This window comes from Bombus impatiens, unplaced genomic scaffold (genome assembly GCF_000188095.3).
Source record: "Bombus impatiens unplaced genomic scaffold, BIMP_2.2 scf_0151, whole genome shotgun sequence".
Classification (NCBI taxonomy): Eukaryota; Metazoa; Arthropoda; class Insecta; order Hymenoptera; family Apidae; genus Bombus; species Bombus impatiens.
In genome coordinates, this window is record NT_176570.1 from 2,282,275 (window position 1) to 2,308,931 (window position 26,657).

General features: G+C 40.3%; 1 protein-coding gene across 11 annotated transcripts in view; it reads right to left on the bottom strand.

Annotated features, from left to right (window-relative positions):
* Positions 1 to 26,657, bottom strand: part of LOC100746923 (max dimerization protein 1) — a 236,392-nt gene that overhangs the window by 208,862 nt on the left and 873 nt on the right. For 10 of the 11 annotated variants that reach the window (XM_012382275.3, XM_012382281.3, XM_012382279.3 and 7 more), the window contains exons 2-4: positions 24,479 to 25,333; positions 17,064 to 17,157; positions 15,769 to 15,798 (exon numbers count right to left, since the gene is read on the bottom strand). In XM_012382275.3, coding sequence (XP_012237698.1) covers positions 15,769 to 15,798; positions 17,064 to 17,157; positions 24,479 to 24,533 — 179 coding nt within the window. In that variant the 5' untranslated portion in view covers positions 24,534 to 25,333. Of the gene's footprint in view, positions 1 to 15,768; positions 15,799 to 17,063; positions 17,158 to 24,478; positions 25,334 to 25,431; positions 25,896 to 26,657 lie in introns of those variants that run through there. The other variant, XM_012382280.3, reaches the window with a different exon arrangement.

The following is a 26,657-nucleotide window of genomic DNA, read 5'->3' on the forward strand; positions in this document are numbered from 1 at the left end:
GGTCGAGCCGATAGAGAAACAAATTAGAATTCGACTCGACGTAGAGGCGGCAGCGGGACGACCCTTCAAACTGCAGTTACAGCGGCCAATTTGCTCCAGGGCCGTGCCACAGGAAATTGTAATTTATAGCGTAACCGTTCGACCTTATAAATTTCGATGCAACAACCGGCTGGCAACGCCGCGGAAAATAAATTCGACAGCGTGTCCGGCTACGATCTTCGCGGGATCGACCGCGAACCACAGACTCCAGAGAAGACAGGAGCGTTAATGATACAGGATATGTGCGAGAAGAGGAGTAAGGGTAAGGAAAAACTCGTGATACTGGTGAGAATGTATGACGGTGACTCTTTCAGCATCGAGTTTTTCGGACATTGTGAAAAATATCTTTTTCGTTCCGGGTAGAATGAGATTACTAGTAATAATAGCGTCATTTTGTAATGTTTTTTTATAGAGAAGAAACAAAATGCGGTAGAATACGCGCGAAATTTAACGGAAAGTATTCTATCGTTCGAAACTGTTCTAAATATTTTAGTCGCCCATTTTCTAAAATTCTATAAATCTCCACAACTCTGCAAATGAAATTGCTGCGCAGCTCAACAACTCGAATTATCCTAAAACAGTCGAAACAAAGCAACGCGTCGGCTACTCGAAAAATACCGCATGACGGAAAACAACGAAACGAGAACGAAACTATTCGATGGAATGGGATCGTACGCGTCCAAGCCAGACAATGCGAGACACGAGCAGCTGAAACCGTATTATAAAGATCGAGTATTGGAATAACCGAGCCAGCGAGGGCGAGAGTGAACAAAACGAGAGAGAAAGGGAGAAAAGAGAGGGAGGGAAGGAGGAAGGGAGAGAGCAAGAGTATGGGTAAAAGGGGAGACGGAAGGCGACCAGGATGAAAGAAAGGGATGGAGAGGAAATGGCAGCACGCAAGCGCAGAGCGTATCCTTCGCGAAATGCACGAGGCAGGATGCAGCTCGGCTTCAGGGTCAAGGACGATTCGACGGGACGTGCACCCTGCGCCTCCTTTCCTCCGACAACGTTCCAGACTGAAGGATACTTGGCGCTGCAGCCACGAACCCTGCACTCTGACCTCAAAATGGCGGTGAAAGTTTCACGCGTCACGCGTCCAGGCGCTCCATTTTTGAAAATTGATAAATCAACATTTTACACGTTGAAACGAATCTTACGTAAATGAATATCGAGAATTGTCGATGAAAATCAGATTCTGATTCGAACGCTTCGCTTTTAACGAATTAAACTTACTCGCTCGCCTGTCTACACGTATCTCGCCGATGTATGATACTGTTTCTCGAATGCGCGAGCTACGGGTGAGCAAAAGTTCCGTCGTAGCATTGAAAATTCCGTAAGTGTCGCAGTAGACCGTAATTTGGATATTAAAGGAACTTCGAGTAAAGTACAATTCCGTTTAAGCCAATGAAAGTTTCGTTAAGCAGGTAGATTACAGAGTTGTCAGAATGCTTGCTTCCTAAGTACATCGAAATTCGAACCAATGTGCGAACTCCGACTATCGTGTTTGAGAACGTGCATTTAAAACGTTTCAACGTCGTCGGAGAATTTTTTTCGTACATCTAATTTTTGAGTACGCCAAGATCCGAATTACCGACGTTATTTCTCATCGAAGCGAACTTTATATATCCATTGGAATTTGTGTTCTGACTATCGCTAATAACTAGAATTGTATACTTTGATGCAACACTCAAGCTCATCGAATTAAAAAAGATCAGAAGACTCGTAGATCAGCGTCTAACTGAACGCTTCAGCCAACACACGCGTAAGCCTGCACTCTGTCATACGTGAAAACATAGGTTAAAACGCGAACGCCTGGCAGCCGTGTATTTCGAACACGAATTAAATGAGAATGTCAATCGCGATTAAACTCACGCATGTACGCACGAGGTACGCGTCAGACGATAATCGACGACAGAATTCACCAGCACACGTACACACCCGCAATTTCGGAATCAATGAACAATCGAAAGCAGTGTCTCTCAACTTTCTCGAATTTTTCCAGCTACGACTACTTTTAATAACCAAACCGCCGTCGTTTTTCCAATCTTACATTCTTACGAACACGACCGAAGAAACAGATTCATTAAATGTAACGATAACTGCTCTACTTTACATATTTTATATATCTTTACGTGTTTTCCGCGTTTTGTAAATATTTAAAGCCTTAGATTTCCCAAAAATGTGCAAACGTTCGTAGTCTAACGATAACTAAATAACTTTATGACTTTATGACTTCAAATAATTTCGTTACGAATAAGATTGAAATTTGTACAAAGGGAAATTTGTGGATTAAAGCGACGAAAACAGATTAAAATTACGACTCGTGGAACACCGCGTTCGCTACTTTTTTATCCACCGGCGAGGATCTTTATCGATCCGTGAAATCGATTAGCAGGCCGATACGCGGTTTATGCAAAATTCTTGCATCGTATTCTTTAACGCGGCACGGCTATTTTGGCATGGTTACGTGGCCCCACCATTACGCTGCGAAAGTAACGAGCATCCGGCTACTTTTGTATTACGGCTGCATGCAAAAGCGCTTTTATCGAGCTTGCGTAATTACTACGTTGCTTTTTACAAGCGTAGAAGATTTCACGACGCTCAAGGATACTTCTAGAGGTGCGTTTCTGCCTAGAAATTTTTTACCATACGTATCCCTTTACCTTCCTCCCTCTATCAGCACAAAAAGCCTCGTTGCATAAAGTTAAGCTTTTCGATAACGTTTCTTGATCGAAAGACGATAATAAACTTACTCGACGCAGATTATAGCCACTTTGAAATTGTAGAAAAATAAGAAGCGCTAGAGAGATAAGTGAGCGAAAGGTGAGAAAGGAGTCAGAAAATGAGATACCGATTAAACGAGAGACAATGAACGTTAAACGCGTCATGTTGTTTTTGAAAGAATTATTGAACGCCGAGAATTTACAATAACGTGATGATCACGTGGGTAACAATAGCGTGATAAGATAGGCGGTAAAATATGAGAACGTTAGATAAAGAAGCGCATGTGCATCGTGTACGAATATAACGCAACGGCAGAGAGAGAAGATTCGATCGAAATTGACTTTCGCCGCTTGTTTACCGACCGGCAACGACTCGCGATTACGTTTTTGATAGCCTTTTAACACAATACAAAAAGAAACATTCAACCACGTGTGTGGACGATAAAAATAACGCTCAGGTCTAAGGAAAAGAATGAAAGGAAGAGAGTACGTTATATACAGAAACTACGTCTCACACAGACCGTGCAATTAGCATTTTCGATTCTTTTCTATCGCTATATTTAAAACGAGATATAAATCGTGATAATTATACCTATCTTATGCCTGAGCAATACCAGTCTAATCAAGATCGAAGAAACAATAGTAATGTTTAAAACTAATCAGAATTACGAAAAATCTAGAGATGTTGGTTTCTAGGAGTTATTGTTCCGTTCGGTATGGAATTAATTATACATTTCCAGATAGATGATACGGCATCTTGTTGAATAAAGGACAAGTTTCCTGTCTAATTACAGATATGCTTCGTTGTCTGTATGTAATTATTCCAACGATGGAAAGAACAAGTGCTGGACAGATATTTTCAATGGATATACAAGTCTCGTCGTTGCTTGTCTAAAACCAGCGAAAATAATTCTATGTCAAAATAATATCGAAAATACGCAGCTGTGACGCGTGATTTTACGAAGCTGAAAGATTCTCCGAAATTCTCTATCCGATGCGCCAATTTTTTTATTGTCGAAATTTGTCAAACAAGATTCGAACCTTCGTACTTTATCGAAATTTCTACTTTACCGAACAGCAAAGAGAACAAAGTCCAGCAGAGAGAACGTGAACACAGACGAATTGATCGCATGCCACGCGATGTCTCTTAGCTGAATATTCGTTTGGTAATTTTCACGAAACGGAACGCAATATCCGACGCTGTTGCACATGCGCTTATGCATGCACGCGATAACGCAAGCGTGTACGCGCGCAAGTATCGCGTGTGGCAAATAATTAATTTAACATCGGGCCAATCGCGCAAATAACATCGATCGTTTATTCTTGACCATATGCTACATAGCCGAAGCGGTGCATTTACACTGCTTCATCAGCGCGCTCCACCTAAGTACATGCATTTATCAGATTTAAAGGATGTGTGCACTTATATATGTATGCAGCGTGCATTCGCTATTAATGCATGCACGGTACACAACTATATCTACGGCCACGAATCTAAATTTATTGACTGCGCGTACACATGCGGCGCGGACCGACTCGCGCCATTTTTCCATTCTCCTCTCTTCCGCCGCTTTCTTTCCCTTTACCCCGCTATATTACCTTTCTTTCTGATTCACCTCGACAGCCTCTATATTTCTTTTCTTCTATTCTTCGAAATAAACGAAGACAAAACCGAGGACACTTGTTAAGTCTCGAATTTTTCAAAGTTGCAGCTTCGTACGGTTCGAAGTACGGTTTCGATCGGCAATTTTCCAAGGTTCGAATTATTTCAGTTGGTAAACTCTCTCGGAGTCAGAATCGTTTGAAATTTTTATCTCTGAGAATTTTCTTGATTTTGCGAAGGGAAGTTAACTATCGGCGTTACAGCTTTTCCGAGTCAACTATGTTTTTTGTATTTTCGACATTCTCGCGTGATAAGTTACACGCGATAAGTTACAACGATCAATTTCTCGTTTTTCAGCAACGATATTTCACATTCCAGAAAATCGTGAAAAAACCTATTACGTTTCCCGATTTCGAACGTTGCAGAGGTTGTAAATAAACGTTACAGATATCACTAATAACGTACACCGTTATTTATGAAGTAATTTATTAGTTTTTTTTCGCCACTTAAGCGGAGGTATGAAAGGAAGATTAATCGTACAGTGGAAAACTGTTGAATCTATAAACGCAATGCGAAGTTATCACGAAATTGAACACAAGGTACTAGACCAAAACACCGCTGCAAATTTTCCAAGTATCGTAATTACGCTAACGATATAATAACGCACCGCGAGCTCAATATATATGATAGTTGTTGCAATGGCAATTAGGGTGTTGCGATGAATTATCGCTTTCTTTGTTCGTTCGGGTATGTCATCGTGGCACTTCATAGTTTACAGCGGTTTATTCAATTAAATCCGCTGTTACGATGAAAGAAACATGAGCAAACTTGGTCCAGTAACCGGTATACATACATAAAAGGTAGCCACTTCAAAAACAAAAGGCTTTTCTAATTTTTCCATCGGACATATTTTCCATCGAGACAGGCGAAATTAGTTGTAACAAAAACCTCTGAATCGAATCGCGTTATCGTGACTGGCATAAATTCGAGTTCCTCGAAATTAAATATTTTCTAATTTTCAGAGTTTATTCAGATCTACTAAATGAAACTTTTAGAGTCTCCAATTCTTTGATACTTAAAATTTCGAATTTCCAAACTTGTCCGCTGTCGAATCGTCAAATTTCCAAAATTTCGATTCTCGACTTTCAAAATGTCCAAACGCTGAAACCTCCAAATATACAAACTTCTCGAATTAAATCAATAACATCGGATCTCCGTGTTCAATTTCAACGAACAAGTGTTCGAAAGCTCGGAAACTATTTCGTTTGCACGCTAGTTGGTCCGCTTCGGTGCGACTAATTCCATTTAAGGCGGACTTGCTTCCTACTTCGTTAAAAAGCGAATAAAGAAAAATCGTTTTAGCCCCGTCTTAAGAGCGAATAAGCGAAGGAGCTTCGATAATTTCCTCTATCGGTGTTCACGATGCACGGAGCAAAGGTTTCCGCCCGATAAATCTTCCACTTCTTCGATATCAATTCAAACGAGTCGCTCGGCAAGATGGTGCAACTTTTCGACGGTTGATTAAAATGTACATACACACAGGGAGACGTAGCGCCAGGAATAATCGTGTTTCGACGGAACGACTATTATCTTTGACAGGCAGGCTTTCTTTTTCAACGACGAGAAATTACGTCGCGGTCGATGGGCCGAGCCTAACCGGAAGTTGCTTCTAACGCGCTACCACGGCACAAAGGGCGTCGCTTAAAAATTCAATGCATTTCAAATTGCTCAGGAATCGTCCCGTGTTCCCCGCGGGACGGTTCGTGGCTTAATTTTCGCCGGCGCTGCTATTTTTTCAAGCTTTCAGCGTTCGCCGGAATATCGTTTTCCTTCGTCATCGAAAATTTAAACGTTCGTTTTCGGCGAATCTCGAAAGAATATACCAGGTGGAACGATCGTCGTCGTCGTTGTTGTCGTTACGATCGTTCATTCGTTTATACGTAATTTCGTTAAGAAGACAATGACGTTTTTCAATCTTCCTGTACTCCACTGTACTTTACGTAGTACCATCGTCGATTTTGCTGATCGACTTCGGTCGATACTTTCCCTTTTTCTTTTCTTCTTGCTTTTTAAACTTTTCTTCCTTTTTTTTTTGTAATTTTTTATCGTTTACAAAGTTTCTTGAACGTTGACGCAAATTTCGCTTCACTCGTTGATAACTTGGAAATTTTATGAATTTTTCGATGCATACCGAGGGCAGAAAATAAAATTTTACTTCTTGTAAATTGTCTATCGATTTTAATCTCCGCATGCCATAAACTTTCAATTGCGAAATCATGTGATTTAAGAATAAAATCGCTATATTCGCGATAGGGAATGACGGATTGAAGCGGTAATAAAGGAACACACGTGAATCAACAACCGAAATGCACCGATAACGAGGATCCTTCTGTGTCGGACGGGTAATAAGCCAGTATTAGGTGTCGGTTAGCTACAATTACGGACGTTAGTGACTGTTTATCGTTATGCAACCACCGTGTCGACGCAGCAGGTAGACATTAAATTTATTAACAACCGTTGTTCCTTTCGATGCGTGGTCATTGCGTGAACAATGTGGTCTTCGATTAGGTACATGGGTTTCGCGTTATATGTAGTACCGCGTACTGTGCTGTATTTATACAAACTCAACCATCGTGCAAACAACGTACTATTCAAATCGATCTTTCGTATCTATCGTCCGATATTCTTTCGATCAGAACCAATTCGCTCTCTATCTTTATTTTACGATCGACGAAGATCGTATCAAAATTCAAGCTGCATAATCACGTTCGAAGATGACTCTCGCAATACTAGACGACCGATTCTCGATCGAAGATGGTGTTGGTTCAAGGTAAAGACGACCATAACGAAACAAGGTCCAGATATCCGAAAACAGACATGGTCGCTTATTTCGGTTGATCAGAAGCCGCGGCGATCGAGAACGTCCATGGGAACGGTCGATTAATAAATCACTGGGTTCCCGTGGAAAGTTCGACCGCGGATTTATTTTAGACGCGTTGCAGCGCAGCGGATTTAGGACAACGTGTCATCGTCCCCGACGTTTGCACGATTGCCGCGCGTATTGCATACATATGCACCTGTGACGGCCCACTTTCACGGTGTCCTCGGCATACGGGCGAAATCAATCGCACATGAAAAGAAAACATAACGCTGCACGTCCTTAGAATAGCGCGATGATCCGCGCGGTTTCGCAAACCAATCGACTTCGCCGTGATTTCCGAGCGCCGACCTTCGCGGTGCAACGAGCTTGTTCGAAGCTTGAGTGCTTGATCGCCCGAGCGACACAGCTAATTAAATAGAAGTTTCAAGAAATAAGTATCGGAAAAAATATGTACATAAAAATCCGCCATCTACTTATAAGACGTTTTTTAACAACGATTTCCAAAACTTCGTCACGATGAAATATATTGCACGAAGATATCTATCAGTCTAAGAATGTAATTGGTACAGAAAGGCAATCCACGGTCGAATAGTAGACAGAAACAATTTTGGAGGATGAGTCACTAACGACCACTGACTGACCAAGCAATGGGCGTCGTCCACGACAGGTAATCGACCAATAAGACAGGTGATAGGTAGTTTAGAGAGATTCGAATATTTCGATGCTTATGGAAATCACAGACGCTTAAGATTAACTGGGATCGCTGGTAAAAATGCTCGTATATATCTATTTTAGTTGCTTCCTCGTATATTCTCGATTATACGATGGAATAGCACCTGCTTGTCGACAAGTTCTCCGGCAGCATTTTCACACACAAGTCGACCATTGTTTAATAGATTATATAAGTGTGTGTAGTATTTAGAATCTTTATTCTCTTCCAGAACTTGCATCGCGTGCATAATGTAATCAGTAGCGATAATTTACCAATAATTTAAGGTAATTTGCGGAAGATCTGTTAATTTTAAATCAAGTATCTATCGAAGTAGATTTCTGATAATATTTCCGGAGTGTAGTATTTATAACAATGACTTACATAAGTTAACAATGTCGAAAAGCTGATCTCTGTACTAAGAATATGGGATACTCTTACGTTTAGCAAGTAAATGACTATAGATGAATTTTATACGTTTACTTTTATCGTGTTAAATAACAAAATAAAATTCATCTTGCAATCTACTTGACGAACGTTGTTGGGTAACTACCTACGTGTATTACATAATAGAACGAACAAATGTTTAAATGTTTGAGTATAAATTAGTTTCTCTGTTACTATTGGAATAAAATTTCATCCAGTTTGATATTGAAATGACGTTGGAATGTATTCACGATGTTAAGAGTACGTGAAACTTTTAATTAGAACTAGCTGAAGTTGCCGACTTTCCGTCCAGCCAACCCTTCTCTCATTTTTTTTTTTCACTATTCCCTAACAAAAATATTTAAACGGAGTAAATCAACCTTACCTAGTTTCGAGAAACCAATGATTCTGAATTTAATAGTTAAATGGAGCGTGTACTATTATAAATAAAAAGTTGTTAATCTATTTAAGGATCATTAAACAGCTGTTAATTATAGTAATCAAGCTCCAACTCATAAATATTCAACCATATAAATTCGTATCTTTCGGAACGTCGATCGTTTCATCAAAGAATAAAAATATTCAGCCAAACGACCGTGTAATTGCTCTGCACGTCGTGTTCCGAGTTAACCAATTAAAAACACATTGCCAATTGCACAAGTTGCACTTGATTAATCATTCTTGACGAGATTTCTAAAGAACTACACGCTACGAGGACGGCCAAAACGATTTCTAAATCTTCCAACGATAATCCACGATTTATATGGTCGAATCGTATTAGGCTGTTTGGAAAATTCATAGCAAAAATTAAGAAAGCTTCAACTGCGATTAGACTTTCCCAATATTCGCTTGAAAAATTGCTCCTTTGTGCTCGAAAAACCCTTTCCTATAAAGAGTTCCTTCGCACTGTCTTTACGGCTTTTTGGAATATTTAATCACTCGCCTATGTATTTTTGATAAGTTTTTTACACATCGAAATAAATGCTACGAATGAGACGGACAGAGTTAAACATATCAACTGAGATACAACGTTTCTTGCTTGTTTTTCGTAGATACGAGATTTAATATTGTCACGCTAAAAATAGCAAAAATTATTTTATTAACGAATATCCGATATTTCTTCTTAATCAACATCTTATTACACGATAGAGATTCCGTTATAATTAATTTTAGAATCACTTAATATCGATTTAGTTACTGAGCTTTTTTTATCTCTGATACCGCGTTTAAATCGAGCTGCTTTTCGCGCGCCGCCACATCTTGGCTATATCGATTCGTCCCGTGGACAGGCGTCATTAAAATTTCACCATTTCCGAATTGCGTTCCGGACGCTCGTCCAAATGGTTTCAGCGTCGTCGTAAATAGCAACAGTTGGGAAATTAACATCTGCGGGCCGAAGCGAATTCGCGCGCGCACGCGTGATAGTCGATCTTGAAAAGCGTACTCTCCAACGGACTGTTGTGTAGGATTATAAATCGTTAGGAAACGAAATACGCCGATAACGATAATACTTTTGATAATAATGGTCTTTTTCCGGGAATTTTCGATAATACATGTTCGTTCATATTATTTATCTGTTTACTTCCCTTTCTCCTTTCGTATACTACGTGGAATATATTTGGCTTGGCCGGAAAATTCTATCGTTAAATTTACTATTTTATTTATCGTTAAATAAGATATGGCTTGGAATACGCAGTTACATCTTACATATATAGAATCATGTATTTTAATTAAATATATAATTCACCTACAAAAATAGTAGCAAAGTACCGGAAAATAATTATTTTCTAAATTGTACAAGTAAAAAGAGCATTGGGCGCATTAGAATATTCGCGATGGAGCAGATAAAGAAAATGATTTTAAATCTATCTACTGATTATAAATAACAAAATTTGAATCAACATCATCGTTATGAACTCTCAACTATATATATTAACGAGGATACGTGTAAAATCGAATTCTTGGCTGTTTGAACTACGCTGCAGAATTTCCTCTTGAACTTGAAGTTTTTAACCGTGATATAAAAGACTCCTATTAAATCTAGGAACCGGGTTCCTCTACCGTATTTAAAAGATTCCTGCTACAAGAGGAACACAAGACGCGAATATACAAGGTGCGTCGCTCAAGAAACGAGAAAATAAAGCTACTTAAATTTCATTCGACTGCCACACGACAAACAATCCCCGTTCATATCGTTTCGTTAACATGCAGACATCGTGTTGCGATTCCGTATCAACCTTTCCCACCGGAAGCGAGTCTTGGCTTAACGAGATATCTGCATGGAGAACTCGTTCTCGGTACTCGAACTTCGATCTTCGCTTCCAAGCGATCGTACGAATAATTGTTGTATTATTACATTATTACAAATTATCGTGGAAATATCAATTAAAAGATACCAGATTCGTAAAATGCGTAGAGTACAAAGTTGAATTTTTACACGCGTAATATTACAGGCGTAATTTGAAAAAACTGATCGATCACTGTAAAGGAATATCGTATTGCAATAAATTTACTGACGCGAGAATCAAACGATAAATCAACGGTGTATTAAGAGCGAATAGAGTAGAGGTTGAAGAGGTATCGCGAGAGCATCGTTTATCGTTGGAGAATCGTCGGAAAATTTCCATTTCGTTCCAGCTCTCGGCTACTTCCGGCCGACAGATCGCCGCGCTCGCCGCAAAGCAACGAGAGAATCGTTCGCGATCCGTTGGCGAAAACAAATGCAAATTCACTGTCCGCGTGGTGGACACGGCGCGTAGTTATTATAGCAATTAATTAAAATTCCTGTCATTATACGTTCTGGCGCAGTCCTGAAACCATGCGTGAACCGCGACGCTCGGTCACTCTGCATGCACCCTCGGTAAGACCCTCTGTTCGTGTTTCTGATGACATACTATTGCGATTCGAAATTACCGTGCATACACGTACGGTAATACCGAGCATGCTTTCGAGACACGCTTTGGAAACACGCTTTTTGAAACGAAAAACGAAACCATTGTCTCTGGTAACACAGCAGATAGCGTTTATGAAATGTTTTAGCGAACACGTTAAGCGCCATATATATAATTTATGTACCTTACTCTTTAATCTTTATTATTTTTATATAATTTTTGATTAACAAACAAAGAGAAAAGCGATATACATATAATTTGAAACCTGTTTACGTTTTCATTTATTATTTTTCTTTTAATAAAAAATCATTTAATAGATTACCGATCCTACTTTTATTACATTTCGAGGCACTTAGAAGGAGAAACGAACATGATCAATAACGGAATGAAATCTGTAAATCTCGAAACGGTATTAATCTGGTTCTTGAAACGTCGTGGATCGTGGAACGGAACCGTTATCTCTGATCGAAATGGATCGTGGTTGTGGTTAACAGAGAATCGAAGAGAGTAGGAGCCGTCGAATATTTCATAGCTCGCGACACGGTCGTGTATCGAGAGTCGCAGTGAATGCGGATCAGTTTTCCAGAGCGTGATTATTCGACCCATTTTGCTTGTAATTCTATCGAGTATAAAGACTGCTTCTATTTGAGATTTAAAGAAACGTAAATCAAGAGCCGCGGTGAATGCGGATCAGTTTTCTAGGGTATGATTATCCGACCTGTTTTTGCATCGTAATTCCGTGAAGCGCCAGGATCTCCTTGCAATCAAATTTTTTATGTCGTCGAATGAAATACATATTAATATCGATCGACCGAAGAGATGTTAAATCTTTTGAAACTATTAACTCGCATAGGTTTGCCACGAAATATTACAAGTCACGAGATAATTATATTATACGTAATGGAGCGCTGAAAAGCCTCGATCTCTCTACAAGTAATGCTACTTTTATTAAAAGAATGTCTGGCACGAAAGTTATATAATTTCGAATATTTCCTTGGAAGCTAGTATCCGAGGGTGAAAAAATTAATGAGCGTACGTATCGAATCGAACTAGAAGTAAAAGAGATATAACAATTACGAAGTTTCTCGTTACATACGGTTCTCTCATTCCCGCGACTCTTCAAGAGTAAATGTAATATAAATTTCAAGAAAGTTTTTACCGTTGGTATCCTCGGTGAAAATTACTTTGAAATTCTGTCATGTTAATTCAAACGCCGTGGGATTTGATGAATCCCAAGTAAAATTATTCAAATTCGGACACGGCGAACCAAAGTAGCATAGCGCATTTCGTAGAATAAAAGTCACGATTCGGATATTATATTCGCTCTAAGATTCTGTGGTAACTGTCTGTAATAAACTTCACCCTGGCCAACCTTATAATTACCTTAATTCAAATCGAATCGACTTACGAGTTTATAGCAGCGCGCGAATATTAGATTTTTTCTCTCAATCTCCAAGCACCTCTTTGACAGCCACTATTTCCAAACGAAAGAAAGTAGAGAAAAGTGCAAAAGCACGAGATTAAGATTATACGTTTATGATTTTACGACACGTACAGTATCTCGCAAGAGTATTCGTCTTACACTTACCGTAAGAAACTTTTACGTGTGCGTGTTATTTAAAACATCTTCAAATTTCAAAGACAAATTTCATGATTATCGTAAGACGGGACTGTCCTAATTATATCGACAAAATTTTATTGCAATCCGAAGATATACATACAAGTTACAAGATATTTATTGCGAACAAAATTATTGCAAACTAAGGAGGTGATGCCACTGAACATTGAGAATTATTAATATCGTGAACGACCAGGTATTTAAATACTCTTGTGATCTCTGCAAAACGCACGCTTGCGATAAATATCTTGAAATTTCTGTAGTTTCAAAATTGTCTAAAACGTGACGAATACGATATTTAACGAATACAATTTTTAGAATATAAACCTGATACGAGTAGGATGTTATTACAATGCGACTGAAATATCGAAATGTTTCATACAGCAGACGTAATATGTTCGTCAAAATTGTCGACGAGTACAGCAATACTTTGACGAGCTACTCTAACTTAAAATATTCCAGACAAATTTAAAATATTCCAATTCACGTGGAAAGTTGATGCATCTGAGGGTTAATATCATGAATACGAAAACCGTATTTCGCGCGACACGATTCAAGAATAAACGGAACCAGTGGATCAAACGACGCTGGAAGACCAAAAGCTTCGTGTGCCACGGATTCCATGAATGTCTCGTGGCTGCGTTGCGTTATGTAACGTAACTACGTGGTGTAACGGGGTGGTTGGCGGTGTGGGCTTTTACATTGTCCGTTTCTGTGCCACGCACCACCTACCCCCTTCACCCTCCTGTGGTGCTTTCGTCGCTTGGGGACAAAAAAAATCGATAGCCTCTCTCCCCACAATTCTTTCTCTCCCTCTGGCTATCTCTGTCTGCACTTCTGTCTTCCTTTTTCCCACCATATATAGCATATATGCCATCATCCCCTAGCATTTGTGTCTCCGGGTTGTGCGCGCCCCGTGTGTGCCCGGGTACACACGGCACACCGTGTGTACCGAGTTCTCTGGCTGTTCCTAGCGTGTGGCAAAAAGGTGTACAAGCGAATAACAAAGCCCTCGGTTTTTTTACGTTTATGCACATTTCCGCCCCTCCGCCCTTCCGTCAGCCCTCCACCACAGTGACGAAACACGCGTCGCCTCAAGAGCTTCGAACTCGTCCGAATGGTCCGACTCTGTGTCTTGTGGAAAAATCAATTCGTCGATTTGACAAGATTTTTGGGTTACGATCGATGGATAAATCGTAGGATGTTTTACGCAGTTTATTTATAGAAGAGATCGTCGACGAGTCTTTTACTCGGTTGTAACATAAATAAGTTCGGTCAAATAAAGAAAAATATGTATTGAGTTTAACCGAACTTACTTACGTTACAACCCAATGTATCCATCTCGCTGGTTTACAGTTGAGATTTAACTGTTAGACCTGTGATTTTCAATCGATGCGGTGTGCCGCAACAGCTTCTAACGCTACAACTACCGGTCTTTGCCACGTATCTAAATGTTCTACACGTATAAATCAGTGTAATTCAACAGATATTAGTTAAAACAAATAGATCGATATAATCGAGCCTCTGTCTAACTAAAAACCAATATTCATTTTCACAAAAATACCTGTGTACTTTTAGTAATTGTAGAAAAAGAAAATTTGGAATCTGTCATTTTGACAAGTTTGATAGGGTCCTAGCGTTAAAACGCGCGATACCCGATTACATAGTCAGCAGCACTAATCTCATTTACCTCGGATTATCAAATAAAAGTAACAGCAGCCACCCGGTGTGAACGTCTTATCTTGAACCAAATATAATATACCTTTTGCGTCCCAGAATATTAGTAATTACCTCGTTTATGCGTGCCATGAAGCGAAACAGATTGAAAATCGCTGCCGTAGACTACGGAGATTGAGTCAATTCTAACAATTTGTTCAACCGCTGTGATGCTCTTACCTAACCACCCTCGTCAATGAGAGAGTGACAAATCAAAAGTTCCACTGACTCGTCGAGCTGACGATCTAGCGAACCGTTTCGCTTTCATACATTCCGCAGGAGAGGTGCAAGAACGAGGAGCAAGAGCACGAGAACGGGTCCGCGACTTATAAATCACGTCGACAATCGGGGTTAGTGCAGGCAGCACCCTTGGAAACCTGTTCCACTAAGCGTCTCGTCGGCCATTGTTCCGCTCCATTTCGAACTTTCCTGACCCGCTGTATATAAAAGGGTCGCATCTAATCGCACGTATCACGCATGTTAATTAACAGGCCCAGCCCTTTGTACGTCGCGAACAACGACGCGAGATAACCGTAAATTGCTTTCAATTTAACACACGACCAGGGACGATCATTTGTCGTGGGATCGCCAACTGTTCACCCTCCTCTCATCACCGTCCTCCGATAATTCTTCTTTTCTTTTTTTTTCTCCTGACGTCACGATGAACAAAGATATTGTTATATTAATTCCCGTAATTCCCTTTCGAGGATTAGAATCGACGATACGAAATTTAAATAAATTATCTCTTACGATCTTCGAATGGAGACTGTACGAAGACTAATGGATTAATCTTAAATCATTAACCACTTTCTTTTAATTTGCTATTAGCACTATGGATGGAATTTTATGCGATTGTTTCGATACTTGAAAATTACGTATAAGATTAACTAGGCTCGTTGTCGCGAGAATTGACGATTTAGAGATCAACGGACATGGCATATAAGATGCTTTAAAAATTGAAATCTCTTTGAACCGGACCTATCGAATTAGACGAAGAGATTGCGTTAAATAGAACGTAAAAGACCTACTTTTTTTTCGTTTTTTCTCGGTGAATAGTGGCGAGTTTGCCCAGTCTTGGTAGGCTATGCTCTCTCATTATACGAGCAAAACAAAACGAGAGGTTGGAATAGGATTAAGTTAATGAGATAAATGAAGTACTCACCTATTTTTCTCGAGCTCGTTATGAGTTGTCCTGCAACGGAAAAGAACGTTCTTGTTAGACTTCAAAGCGGTGAAATCGTTTGCTTTGCGATAGGAAGAAAAAAAGAAAGAAGGAAGAGAAAACGTCGGCGTTTCAAGTACCAACGAAATTTTAAATTTTCCACGAGATAAACGTTCCATTATGCGTGGACATTACATTTTCTAGTAAGCTAAACATAATATGGACATTTTTCAAAGCAATTTCATTCTGTCGAATATTACAAATTTATATGACCAAATAACTAAATATGTAATGAAGCAAGGAAAAGAGAGAAAGACAACTGCTTCGTGAATATAACAATTAATACGATAGTGTAAGCGATATTTATGCGATAAATGATTTGATTCTTGAAAGAATTTAATGATACACAAACTACAAAAAAAAACGAAAGGAATATAATTTCTATATCTTCAATAACATTAAAATTTCAAGGATTTGATGTTTAAAAATTTGAGAATTTGCATGTGTTTAAAACGAATTCAAAGTTCAGCGTTCTAATATCTCAAATCTTATTATGTGCTATTATTTCGATCGTGTTTTTGATCGACGACCATTCTTCAAACGAGTTGAATGGTCTAATCGCGCGATCATTTAAGATTCAAACGTAGGATGAAACCGCTTTAAAACACGTTCTGTATCAACGCCATTCGGAACAAATGTAGCGGCCTTCAATGTACTGATAAGATATATTTTCAGCGATGTTGTGTTACGATTTTACCCGATTAACCTTGCATGATAAATCGTTGAACTCATTCTTGGAAAAAACAAACGATATTTTGTATACCACTTGAAATACTGTGGACTACATTGAACAATAAATTTCTCCGCGCTTACAGGTTTACAGAATTTACAAAATTTTCTAAAATTATCAGAGCTACTTTCAAACTCGTAAAAATTTCTTAACAATCAAGTGGTCACTAGACTGTGAATACTCGTGCAAATTCGTATGTTCACGAATTTAAGCAAATGGATAGAAAATTGCTCTAAATTATTAAACATTCTAACGAGTGCTATACTTTGCATTTTCGCACGTTTATATTTGCCATAAATACATAAAAATCCGCAGTCTAGTGATCACGGAACGAAGATTACTATTATTCCGTACAACGAAATCAGATCGCTTCCTCCCGAGAGGGAAAACAAGAAAAAGAGCAAAGAGTAAAAATAAAAAGGAAACATCAGATACGTGAAGCTGGACTGAGAAACGAGTAAAAACTGAAAAGCTACGTAGTTGACGTGTTCGCGAGGATACCAACCTGCTGCCTTGGGATTTTTTCGTCTTTGGCCTTTTTGTGACCGTCCGCATATCATCGGGCATCGGCATCGTCGAAGCGTAGCCATGTTCAGCTTCTGCAATGACAAACCAATCGGTCGGTGAGTTCTGCCGATCCGTTCGCATCGCGCGAATTCCAAAAGATACCGCGCGCCATAGGAAAAAAGCGCGCGCTCGCTCGCGGCAAACACGACTCGTTAAAGCGCACGGACACACGGCCGTGCCGGAATAAAGTCACGTTCCCTCTTTCCAACATAACTTACTGCGGCATTAAAGCTTCACCTGGACACGGAGCGATTCTTGCTCCACCTATAAAGCGAGAGAGAGAGAGAGAGAGAAAGAGAGAGAAAGAGAGAGAGAGAGAGAAACCGGACTGGAGACGCGGAGCGTTCGAAAAGCGCGGAATTTATGTTACGATTTCAGTTAACGCACACCGCGTGTTCCATGGAACCAGTCTCGCCGAACGTCGCACGCCGTTGACCTCGAATAAATTCGAAAATGTAACAATGCGAGAACGAGAACGATCGTCGAACCGGCCACCAGTCGATTTACGTGCTATCGCTGGTTACCAATCGCCTCGATGGAGACTTAGAGCAAAGGAATCGACCGATGGAGATTGTTTATAGGTGAAGAGGTGAAGGATCTTGGACATTGAAAGTAGTATCGTAAGTGGGAATTTTTCATGCTTTTTTGGTGTTATAGGCAATGTGAGATGTGAGATATCGGAGTGTTTTAAAAATTATTTCTACCGCTGTGTAAACTAATTACAAAGATTTCTGGTCTTGGGGATTGGGAAATCCTGGTGCGAGTGACAATTTTTATATGTATTTTTCTGGCGTTTTAAAGGATAAGAGATTTGCTGATTGTTTGAGATAAACGTGTACAATATTGGAATGTCTTAAAAATTATTCCGATCGTTTCAAATAACGAAGAATGGAAAGTTCGATAATTATTTTTTATATTCGATAATTAACTTACGACAGATGCATCTCGCATTCAGCAAAATAGAAAATTTTTATTTTATCTTGTTTTTTTCTTGAGATTTTTAGAAGAAAGAAGTGATGTGACGTACGAAAAAGAACAAAATGTTTGGTCCAGAAATTCGTTGAAAAAGGATAAGCATGTAAGAAACACACTTAAAAAGAAACTACGTATAAACTCTATAAATATAAATTTCTAAAATCCTTCGGGTACCACTCTACAACCTATAGAGCCAAGAAGAAAGAAGGCCCACTTTTTAAAGCACTTTACGATACACCATCCATAAATCTAAGAAACTTTCTCAAAAATCAGTATTTTTTCAGTAACTTAAAGAATTTTCAACATGTAGGAGGAATGTAAAAAGCTATCTGTTGAGAAAAGTGAAATCAACGCCAGAATACTCGGACAAAGCGTACACGACACTTCACATGCTCGGTGGTTCTTTAACATTCCTCTAGAAAATTTGTTCGTCGTGCGACAAAACAACGTTTCAAAAATAGCCAGCACTGTAATTTATCACGAAAATTGCGCTCAGGATGGCGGGAGCTAAGCACAAACAGGTCTCATCGGGTCGAGAAATTGATATTATGTAAGGGGACAGTCAGACAGCAAGAGGACAGCGAGGTAAGGACACGATGTGCAAAAACTCGACGAAACGACTGTAACGACTAGCGATGGGACCAAGTTCGGTATTTACTCGCGGATTCAAGTCAATTCTAATAGAAAAGTTTCATTTGGTGACATTCGATTGGTATTCGTATCTTTCATGATTCTATATTTATAAAGTATTGGCATAATACAAGTTTGTTTCGAATTCCAGAACAAACACATGTGGAATTTAAGCGTTACTCAAGATCGAATTAGAATAGAATGGAATTAGATAGTCGAATACATAAAATTTCGTAAAATTCAACATTGTAAATAAAGATTTGACATATTTTTACAGAAGACAAAGCTTCTAATGTCTTGTAATTTGAAAGTTACTAATCTATGTTTCGTAAATGTTATTTCATTTGTTTATCGATATTATAATAATTACGATCGTCGTCTTTCGCAAGCGGATAAGTCATAAGAAATTAAAATTCTCGATATTCGAGCCCGTCCGAGTCTGAATCTATTTAAAAGTCTGTATCACTTCTTCAAAGTTAGATTCTTACAATATGCTTGATCCCATCGCTAGAGATGTGTAGTCACCATAACGACTGGTGTAAATTATAAAGGCCTCCTCTTGCCGTGTCTCTGGGTCCGATCCTCATCATCATCATCGTACAACAGCCTTAATGGCAGCCTGGTGAAAAAGAACGCGCGCTCGCGCGAGTACACCCGCGACACATCGACCATCTGTCCTCGTGAAAGAAGAAAAGCGTCTCGTTCGCATGCCATGACCATAAGGCTGGCTCATGCAAAAGAGAAATTCGCCTGCTGAATAGCATGTTACGCGCGTTCATAGAGAGAAAGAGAGGGGGTAAAAGAGAAGAGAGAAGAAGAGGGAGAAAGGGACCTTATGAAACGAGTTTGCCAATTCATAGAGAGAGGGTTGAACAGCCACTCGTTTCCAAAAATTCGAACAAAACTACAATCCTGGTATTTTGCGTGGGAACCTTTGAACAAAGCTTCTCGGGAAGAATGGCAGGAGATTTTGTTTTTATTTTCTTTTTTTTTTTTTATTTTTCCTTTTCTTTTCCCTTTAGGTTTTGTTTGCTGTTTTAGCTTAGCGTGCCTGTTGAAAGCTGTCCATGGAGCTGTTCAAGTTGCCATTGAATTTGATTTATTATATTTTATATTGATCGTAATAGAAATTTCTTCCAGATATTACAGTCCGTATATTCAAAACGACTACATTCGTTCTATATACAATATATTCGTCATCTCTACAAAATATAATACGTTTGTAGTAAATGTCTTTTGAATTTGTTTCAAATTTTACCAACATTACCATGATAATAAAGTTTCTAACGAAGACTAATGAAGTTTCAAAAAGTTTTGTATAACACGCATAATAATTCATAAGAGGTTTTTAAGGTGAGTGTTCAAAAACTTTCGTGAGTCACCGTACACCTTTACTTGCATCGATCTATGTACATTTTCAAGGTAACTTTTACAGACGTAAATTCCACCTCCCCTTACTCCACATCGCGTACATGTCCGTTGTAGTATATTAGTAGTATAGTACCTTGTACCCAAAGCGATCCTTCACCCAGTGAATCCAAAACCCGCGAAATTCGCTCGTTTTACCACGACTAAACATGGAAGGGAAGAAGCAAAACTCAGCGAGTCAAGGGAATTCTATAGTTCTCTGGTATTTCGACCAAGCTCGATCCCTGGCGATACAAGAGTCGACATCGAGCAATGAATTAACAAAACGTCTCTCTGTCCCTTTGGTGCGCGTGTTAACGGCATGGAAACGCGGGAGTAAAAGTGCACGACCGAATATCCTGGATGCTGTGGCGTGTGTACATCGAGCATCGTTAGCGGTCACGAACATTTCACACGGCCGCTCGTCCCTTTATTAAACCACGTTTCAACCACGGAATCGGCCAAGAAATACTATGTATAGCCCCGCTCAAACATCCTAAGATACAAAATGTGCGATTAATCAAATTTTAGTTTGGCAGTATCGTAAACATTATGAGATCAAGAAACAGCAAGAATTATCGCATTAAACGATATCAATGTCGAATCTTTGAAATCATACGAAAGTACTATTAATTAATACGAAATTCATTGGTACGTAAATGCTACAAGAAATAGAATGGTGTGCAAATATCTTTTCTAAAAAGAACTGTGACAAATAATTGTCGAAACTCGACGCAAAATATTCGACTATTATTATAAATATTCGACTTTCCCGGTCTTATTATTTATTAAATTTTATTCGTTCCAAGTGATTCATGTTGTTTCAATCTTTTATAAATGAAACCCACGTGTTATTCGCAAGAGCTGGGTACGTTTAAGAAATATTCTTTCATATCTTCGAATGGTAATGTAATTTTTACCAGAGTCAGAGCTAACGTAACAATTGTCCCGAGACTATAGATAGAATGGGGCTGTGCATACGAGGAAGAGAAAAAAGCCATCGGCGATGCAACGTTGAAATAAAAATTTACACTCTGCTACGCTCCTCTCGGTCTCTATCTTATTCGTTCGTTAACCCGTTCTTCTCTCTTTTGCTACTCCTTTCTCTCAACTCTCCACTCTCTCCCACCCCTCCTACCTCTATCAGCTCACAATCCAATCCTTTTATTTCTCCTCATCTTTCTCGCGACATCTACTTCCTCCATCTTTATCTGTAATACCTCGTCTCCTTTCTTCTCCTTTTTATAGAAACGACAGAAGAATCGGAAACGCGTCGCTGGAATCGTCAACGGAGCAATTCAACGCAAACTGTACTCCGCGGACGAGAGCGGAATTCCTCTCTCGAATCTGCAACAATTTAATTTACCATTCGTTCGTTTGACGCAGGGCGTAACTCTGCCAGCGGAATACATATATTAATACCGAGCGCGATATTAGTTTAACGCTCGTTGAATACGCGGAAATCACAGAAGCCGATTAACGGCAGCTCCGAGCGCAACCTCGCCGAATACTCGAATATTTGGAATAAGCCGAGGTCTCGAAAGAATGGACTGGTCCACGCGGCTTACGCTAAACCTAGACCCGTGCGAAATTAATCGACCGCTCAAGGCAGGTGGACAGCGAACCCAGTACAGGGTTTATGTAGCCTGTATTATATCAAAATGAAGCAACTTTAAGTTTACTTCAAGAAATTCTTCATTTACAATTTACACGAATATTATGCTTTAGGTGACGTTTCGATTTCAAGATTGGAGGTTATGATCGAACGAAGATTTTATTGACTCTTTCTGGTATGTTTCGAATATTATAAAACTCCTTCGTTCCTGTAAAGTGCAAAATATAATACACAAACCTATAATACGAAAACCGTGTATTAAGAGTCTGACACATTTAGTAAACATCGAGTAATCTTCAACGTCACGACCCGTATAGAAAGACAGATGTCACTTATGAGATATACGTATATATTTCGCGGTCATGGAAGCGGCCTTGGGCGCGCAATTACTTTCGGACAAAGCGTAACGACAATAACTCTCGATCGGTCGCGTTGTACCCGAACGTTTTTCAGAGAAATCGTGCCAAATAGACCGATTAAAATAACGTAACAGCCTTATCTCGCGTACCCTCGAGCAATAATAGTTAATGCTCGATCGACGATCCGACGTGATTCCCCCTTGTTCTTCTCTCTCGCTTGACGAGAGCGCGGCCAATAAACCGAAAGCTCTTTCTGGGGCTCGACTGCTGGTGTGCTGCTGCTACTCGTGAGCGGCCGTAGTGCGCACACGAAAACGTCCCTCTCTTGCTCGCGTGATGCGAGCTTAAACCACGAGAGATCGATGCACGGCAACAGGGGCAGAGAGAGAAGAGAGAAACAAAGAAGCCGTTCTTTCGGGGTGTTCGCGAACGTGTGTGAACGTGACTATACATGGCTCGTTGTGTATGTATATGTATATCTGTGTACGTCACGCTCGCTCCATACCACACGGATCTTAAAAGAAACAGGAAAGAATTACGACACCGTAAATCCCGACCAACTATTCGAAAGCGAAACGTAGCGTCGCGGAAAAATGCAAGGCGACAACCGTTTATTGTGATCTGTGTATTTTGGTTATTTACGTCACACATGGCTTTCGCCCTGGCGAAAACAGGCTTGTAACGTTGGCAGCAGTGGCTATTAGTATCGGTTACGTTTGCGAGTCACGTGACTCGGAGAATTTAAAAGAAACGGATAAAAGAGAAAAAAAAGTCGAACGAAATGCTTAAGTCGAGGCTTGTTTATGAAGAAAAACGCATGCCCTATGAATCATCGACAACCAGAGTACTCAACAAGATATATGTACATATTTATGCAAATGTGTCTAATAATTTTGCGTCGATAGCGCGCTCTCCATTAAAACGACATTAACCGACGAATATTTCTAGAAAAAGCGACGATGAGATATTTGTTCCGATCTTGGATCTTTGGATCGATTTAATTAACTGCTAATTTAATCAATCAATGATCAATAAAAGATACTCGTATTTTGCTGATCTCAGTTTTCATGAAGAAAGAAAGGACTGAAATATACAAATTGAACAACATCGATTTAATTAACTGCAAATTTAATTATAATCGATGCATACGTGTCACATTTCTAAAAATGTAAATAGGTAGAATATTTAATTAGAAAAATAAAATATCAACTGGAAAGGATAGATTTCATAAAATGGATAGTGGGTTAGTGAAATGCAAGAGTAAAGAGAAGGAAGGAGATATCACGGGAATTCAGCACACACACGCGAGCAAACGTAGCATCGGATACGTCACAGCGGTATTATAAGTGGAATGATAAAATGAGATCATCGTTACCGCTTCTCCGCGCACTCTGACGCATACGTGTACACTGCGGACGCGACCTACACGACACAACGACAGTCACACACAGTGTACTGTGAAAAAAACACAAGGCACGTATATATACGTGCGTACATCTACATACATATCTATCTATATATCTACATATCTACATATATATACATATATATTTACTGATAGTGTTTACCGTCGGTTGGCCGAAAAACGAACGTGCACCGCGACACGATTACAGCGTACGCTGCACGTTGCATCACAAGAGCGTACACCGGTGAAGGTCACGCGCTCCAAAACTCACGGTTACGGAGTACAAAAACATCTAGGCTGGATATAGCTCGTCAGAGTCCGGTTCGATATCGGAAAGCTTATCTGTACCTACCTATTCATAATTCGATTAATATATTCTGTACCGCGTAAGCTATCGATGACTGATGACCCACGCTGAAACTTCCATTTCATCTCAAATACGATATTTTAACTGTAGAAAGTAAGACAATTCTAAAATATTTCCTGGTTACAATTATTGAAATATATTGGAATATTTTATATATTAGGCATGTTTCCTCGCGATTATATAATTTTTGTAATAGTTACGAAACGCAATTTACACGTGGCTTGGATGGCAAATCACGTAAAATTAACAGATATGGAATGTGTTAAAACTAGAAGAGATAAATATGGACTAAAGAAAAACTTTTGTAGCCGGGGCTTTGATTCCATCGGATAATCGCGATATTGATAAAAAAAAGTGCCGCGAACGAAAAAACAGAAATGAAGATAGGCGTAATAATAAAGGTCGCGTTCTGAGATCCAACGACGGTAAGTACACGCGCGTTCGTTGCCATGTGCCAATGACACGGTACACACGTACGAGACACACAGGCGCAACCACGATGAAACTTGCCGGCGCGCGGTGCTCGCGAAGAAGAAAGGAAAAGAACACAGATGCGTAGATGTACGCGTGGTCTAGGCAGCAGAGCAGTACTCACCTCTTTCTCTTCGTTCAATATACTCGGCGGCCTGTAGTAGGGCAGCAATGCTCATATTTCCCCGATTTGGCGTAATTTTGGCGACTTCGGTTCACTACTTCTTTCCCTGTAATCCCGGCACACACACCGATGACCACCGCCGCGCGCGCGACACACAACGCAATAACCGTTTAGAGACGCACACGACGAGCACCAGCCCCGTATACACCGCGCGGCCGATCTGTTGTTGTTGTTGATGTTGATGTTGGCTGGCGCTGGTGTTGCCGCTTCTCGAACTTTTCTCTCCGCCCGCCTGTTCAACCGCCGCTCCTTCTCCTCCCCCTCTTCTACGACCGCCACCTCTTCCTCCTTTTCTCGTCCGTCCGCGCGCCTCGCTGGCTGCGTTCGCTTAGGTGCACGTAACACACAAGCGCGCGCGCGTGACTACCGAGACTAGCCCGATTTCAAACGCGCACTAGATTCGCGGACGGCAAATCGATGGCCAGGCCTTTCCAACCGCGATACGCATCAAGAACTGTCTTTTTTTTCCTCTCTCTACCACGGTATATATTCCGTCGACTATTTCGCGATATACGTTTCCCTTTGTAGCCTGTTTGCACCAACCGTTCGACGACTTTCAGTCTACCTCGTCCGTGTCTGTCTATCTTACTTCCAATTCCACTTGCCCTTTTATTTAAAATGCTAGTTTTCTTTTCCCTTGTTCTATACGTTTCTTTTCTCCCCCTTTTCTACTCGGTGGCGTTTCACTTTAACTCCGTACAGCTTGTATAATATTCTCCTTTTCCTATCTTTATGTTTTCTGCCTGACTTCGTCGGTTCTCTTCTTCTTTCTTCACCTTCGTTTCACAACATTCACTACGATCACACCAAATCACGTGAAAATGGCAAAAAAGAAAAGAAAAGAAAAATCAACGACCGATAGGATATACGCGAGGCAAGAGAATACGACGCACCGCTGCTCCACACTTCCATACGCGAAGTCGCGTGCGAGCGAACCGACAAATCGTGTTTTACGAATACGTGACAAAGACGGAAGAGACAGACAGAGAGCTCACGCGAGCAAGCAAGTAAGCGCGAACGGTACAATTGGAAAGAAGCACACTATAGTACAGTCACTAGGCGAGTCGAAAGGGTCGAGATTACGCGTGTCGCCGGTAATTTATCGCGGACGCGAGCGACCGATCAACCAAGCGAGCGAACCAACGAATGCGAAAGAACCTGACCTCGATCAGCGGCCGGTTCGACTTGTGCGCGCTCGACCAACTATTATTTTTGGTCAGGAAACGAGTATCGCGTACTGTGCACAGCGTGCATGTGCATGCGACCACTTTACGTGCCGGCTACTTGTTTTGTGCAGCGACCTTGAACGCGTAGATCTTACTGGGAGCCATGCACAAAGTGGCCTGGGAGCATGGATCTAGATGTTGCAATATTTCCAACGTATAACGCCAATGTACTCGTATATATATCGTGGTCACCGAAACAAAGTAAAAAACACGTTCGAGAACTTGAAAATGAAATGTAGGACCACAAAATTTTCGCAAAGAGTAAATCGTTCGTTCCGGACGACGAATCTATCGCCGTTTTTCTTGATTCACGCACGTAACTCGGTCAACTTGGTCGTGAGGTCAACGATTCCCATGAAACTCACGCAATACGCAGTTTGCGGTAGCAGACGGACACACACGTACACACACGCAACCAATGTCGAGCGGTGTGCCAATAAAACCGCAATTTACTCGTCAGAGAAAACGTACGTTGTCACGCGCAAAACACAGAGGCAAATCTTCTAGAAACTCGCATGATACGCGACCGATCACGGTAATGCTCGTACTGGTTTTCCGTTCACGATGAGCACGTAGAAAGGCGCTCCCTTGATTCCGTTCTCGACTGGATTGCAAGCGACTTTTAGTACACATGCACGTTACACCGTACAAACATGCCTATGCACACGCATGTAATGCGAGTGAAAATATGTGTGTACATGTGTGATCCGTAATAAGTGTGGTTCCCATACAAGAAACAACGGCAACACGATGGGTGCATACACACGTTCACGGTATATGGAGAAAATGTGTGCGAATACAGAGCGCGAATAAAACCGATACGCAATATACACGGAGCCGGCCTAAGGATCACGCGAATGTATATTGCGTATCGGACGATACATTAACGGCTC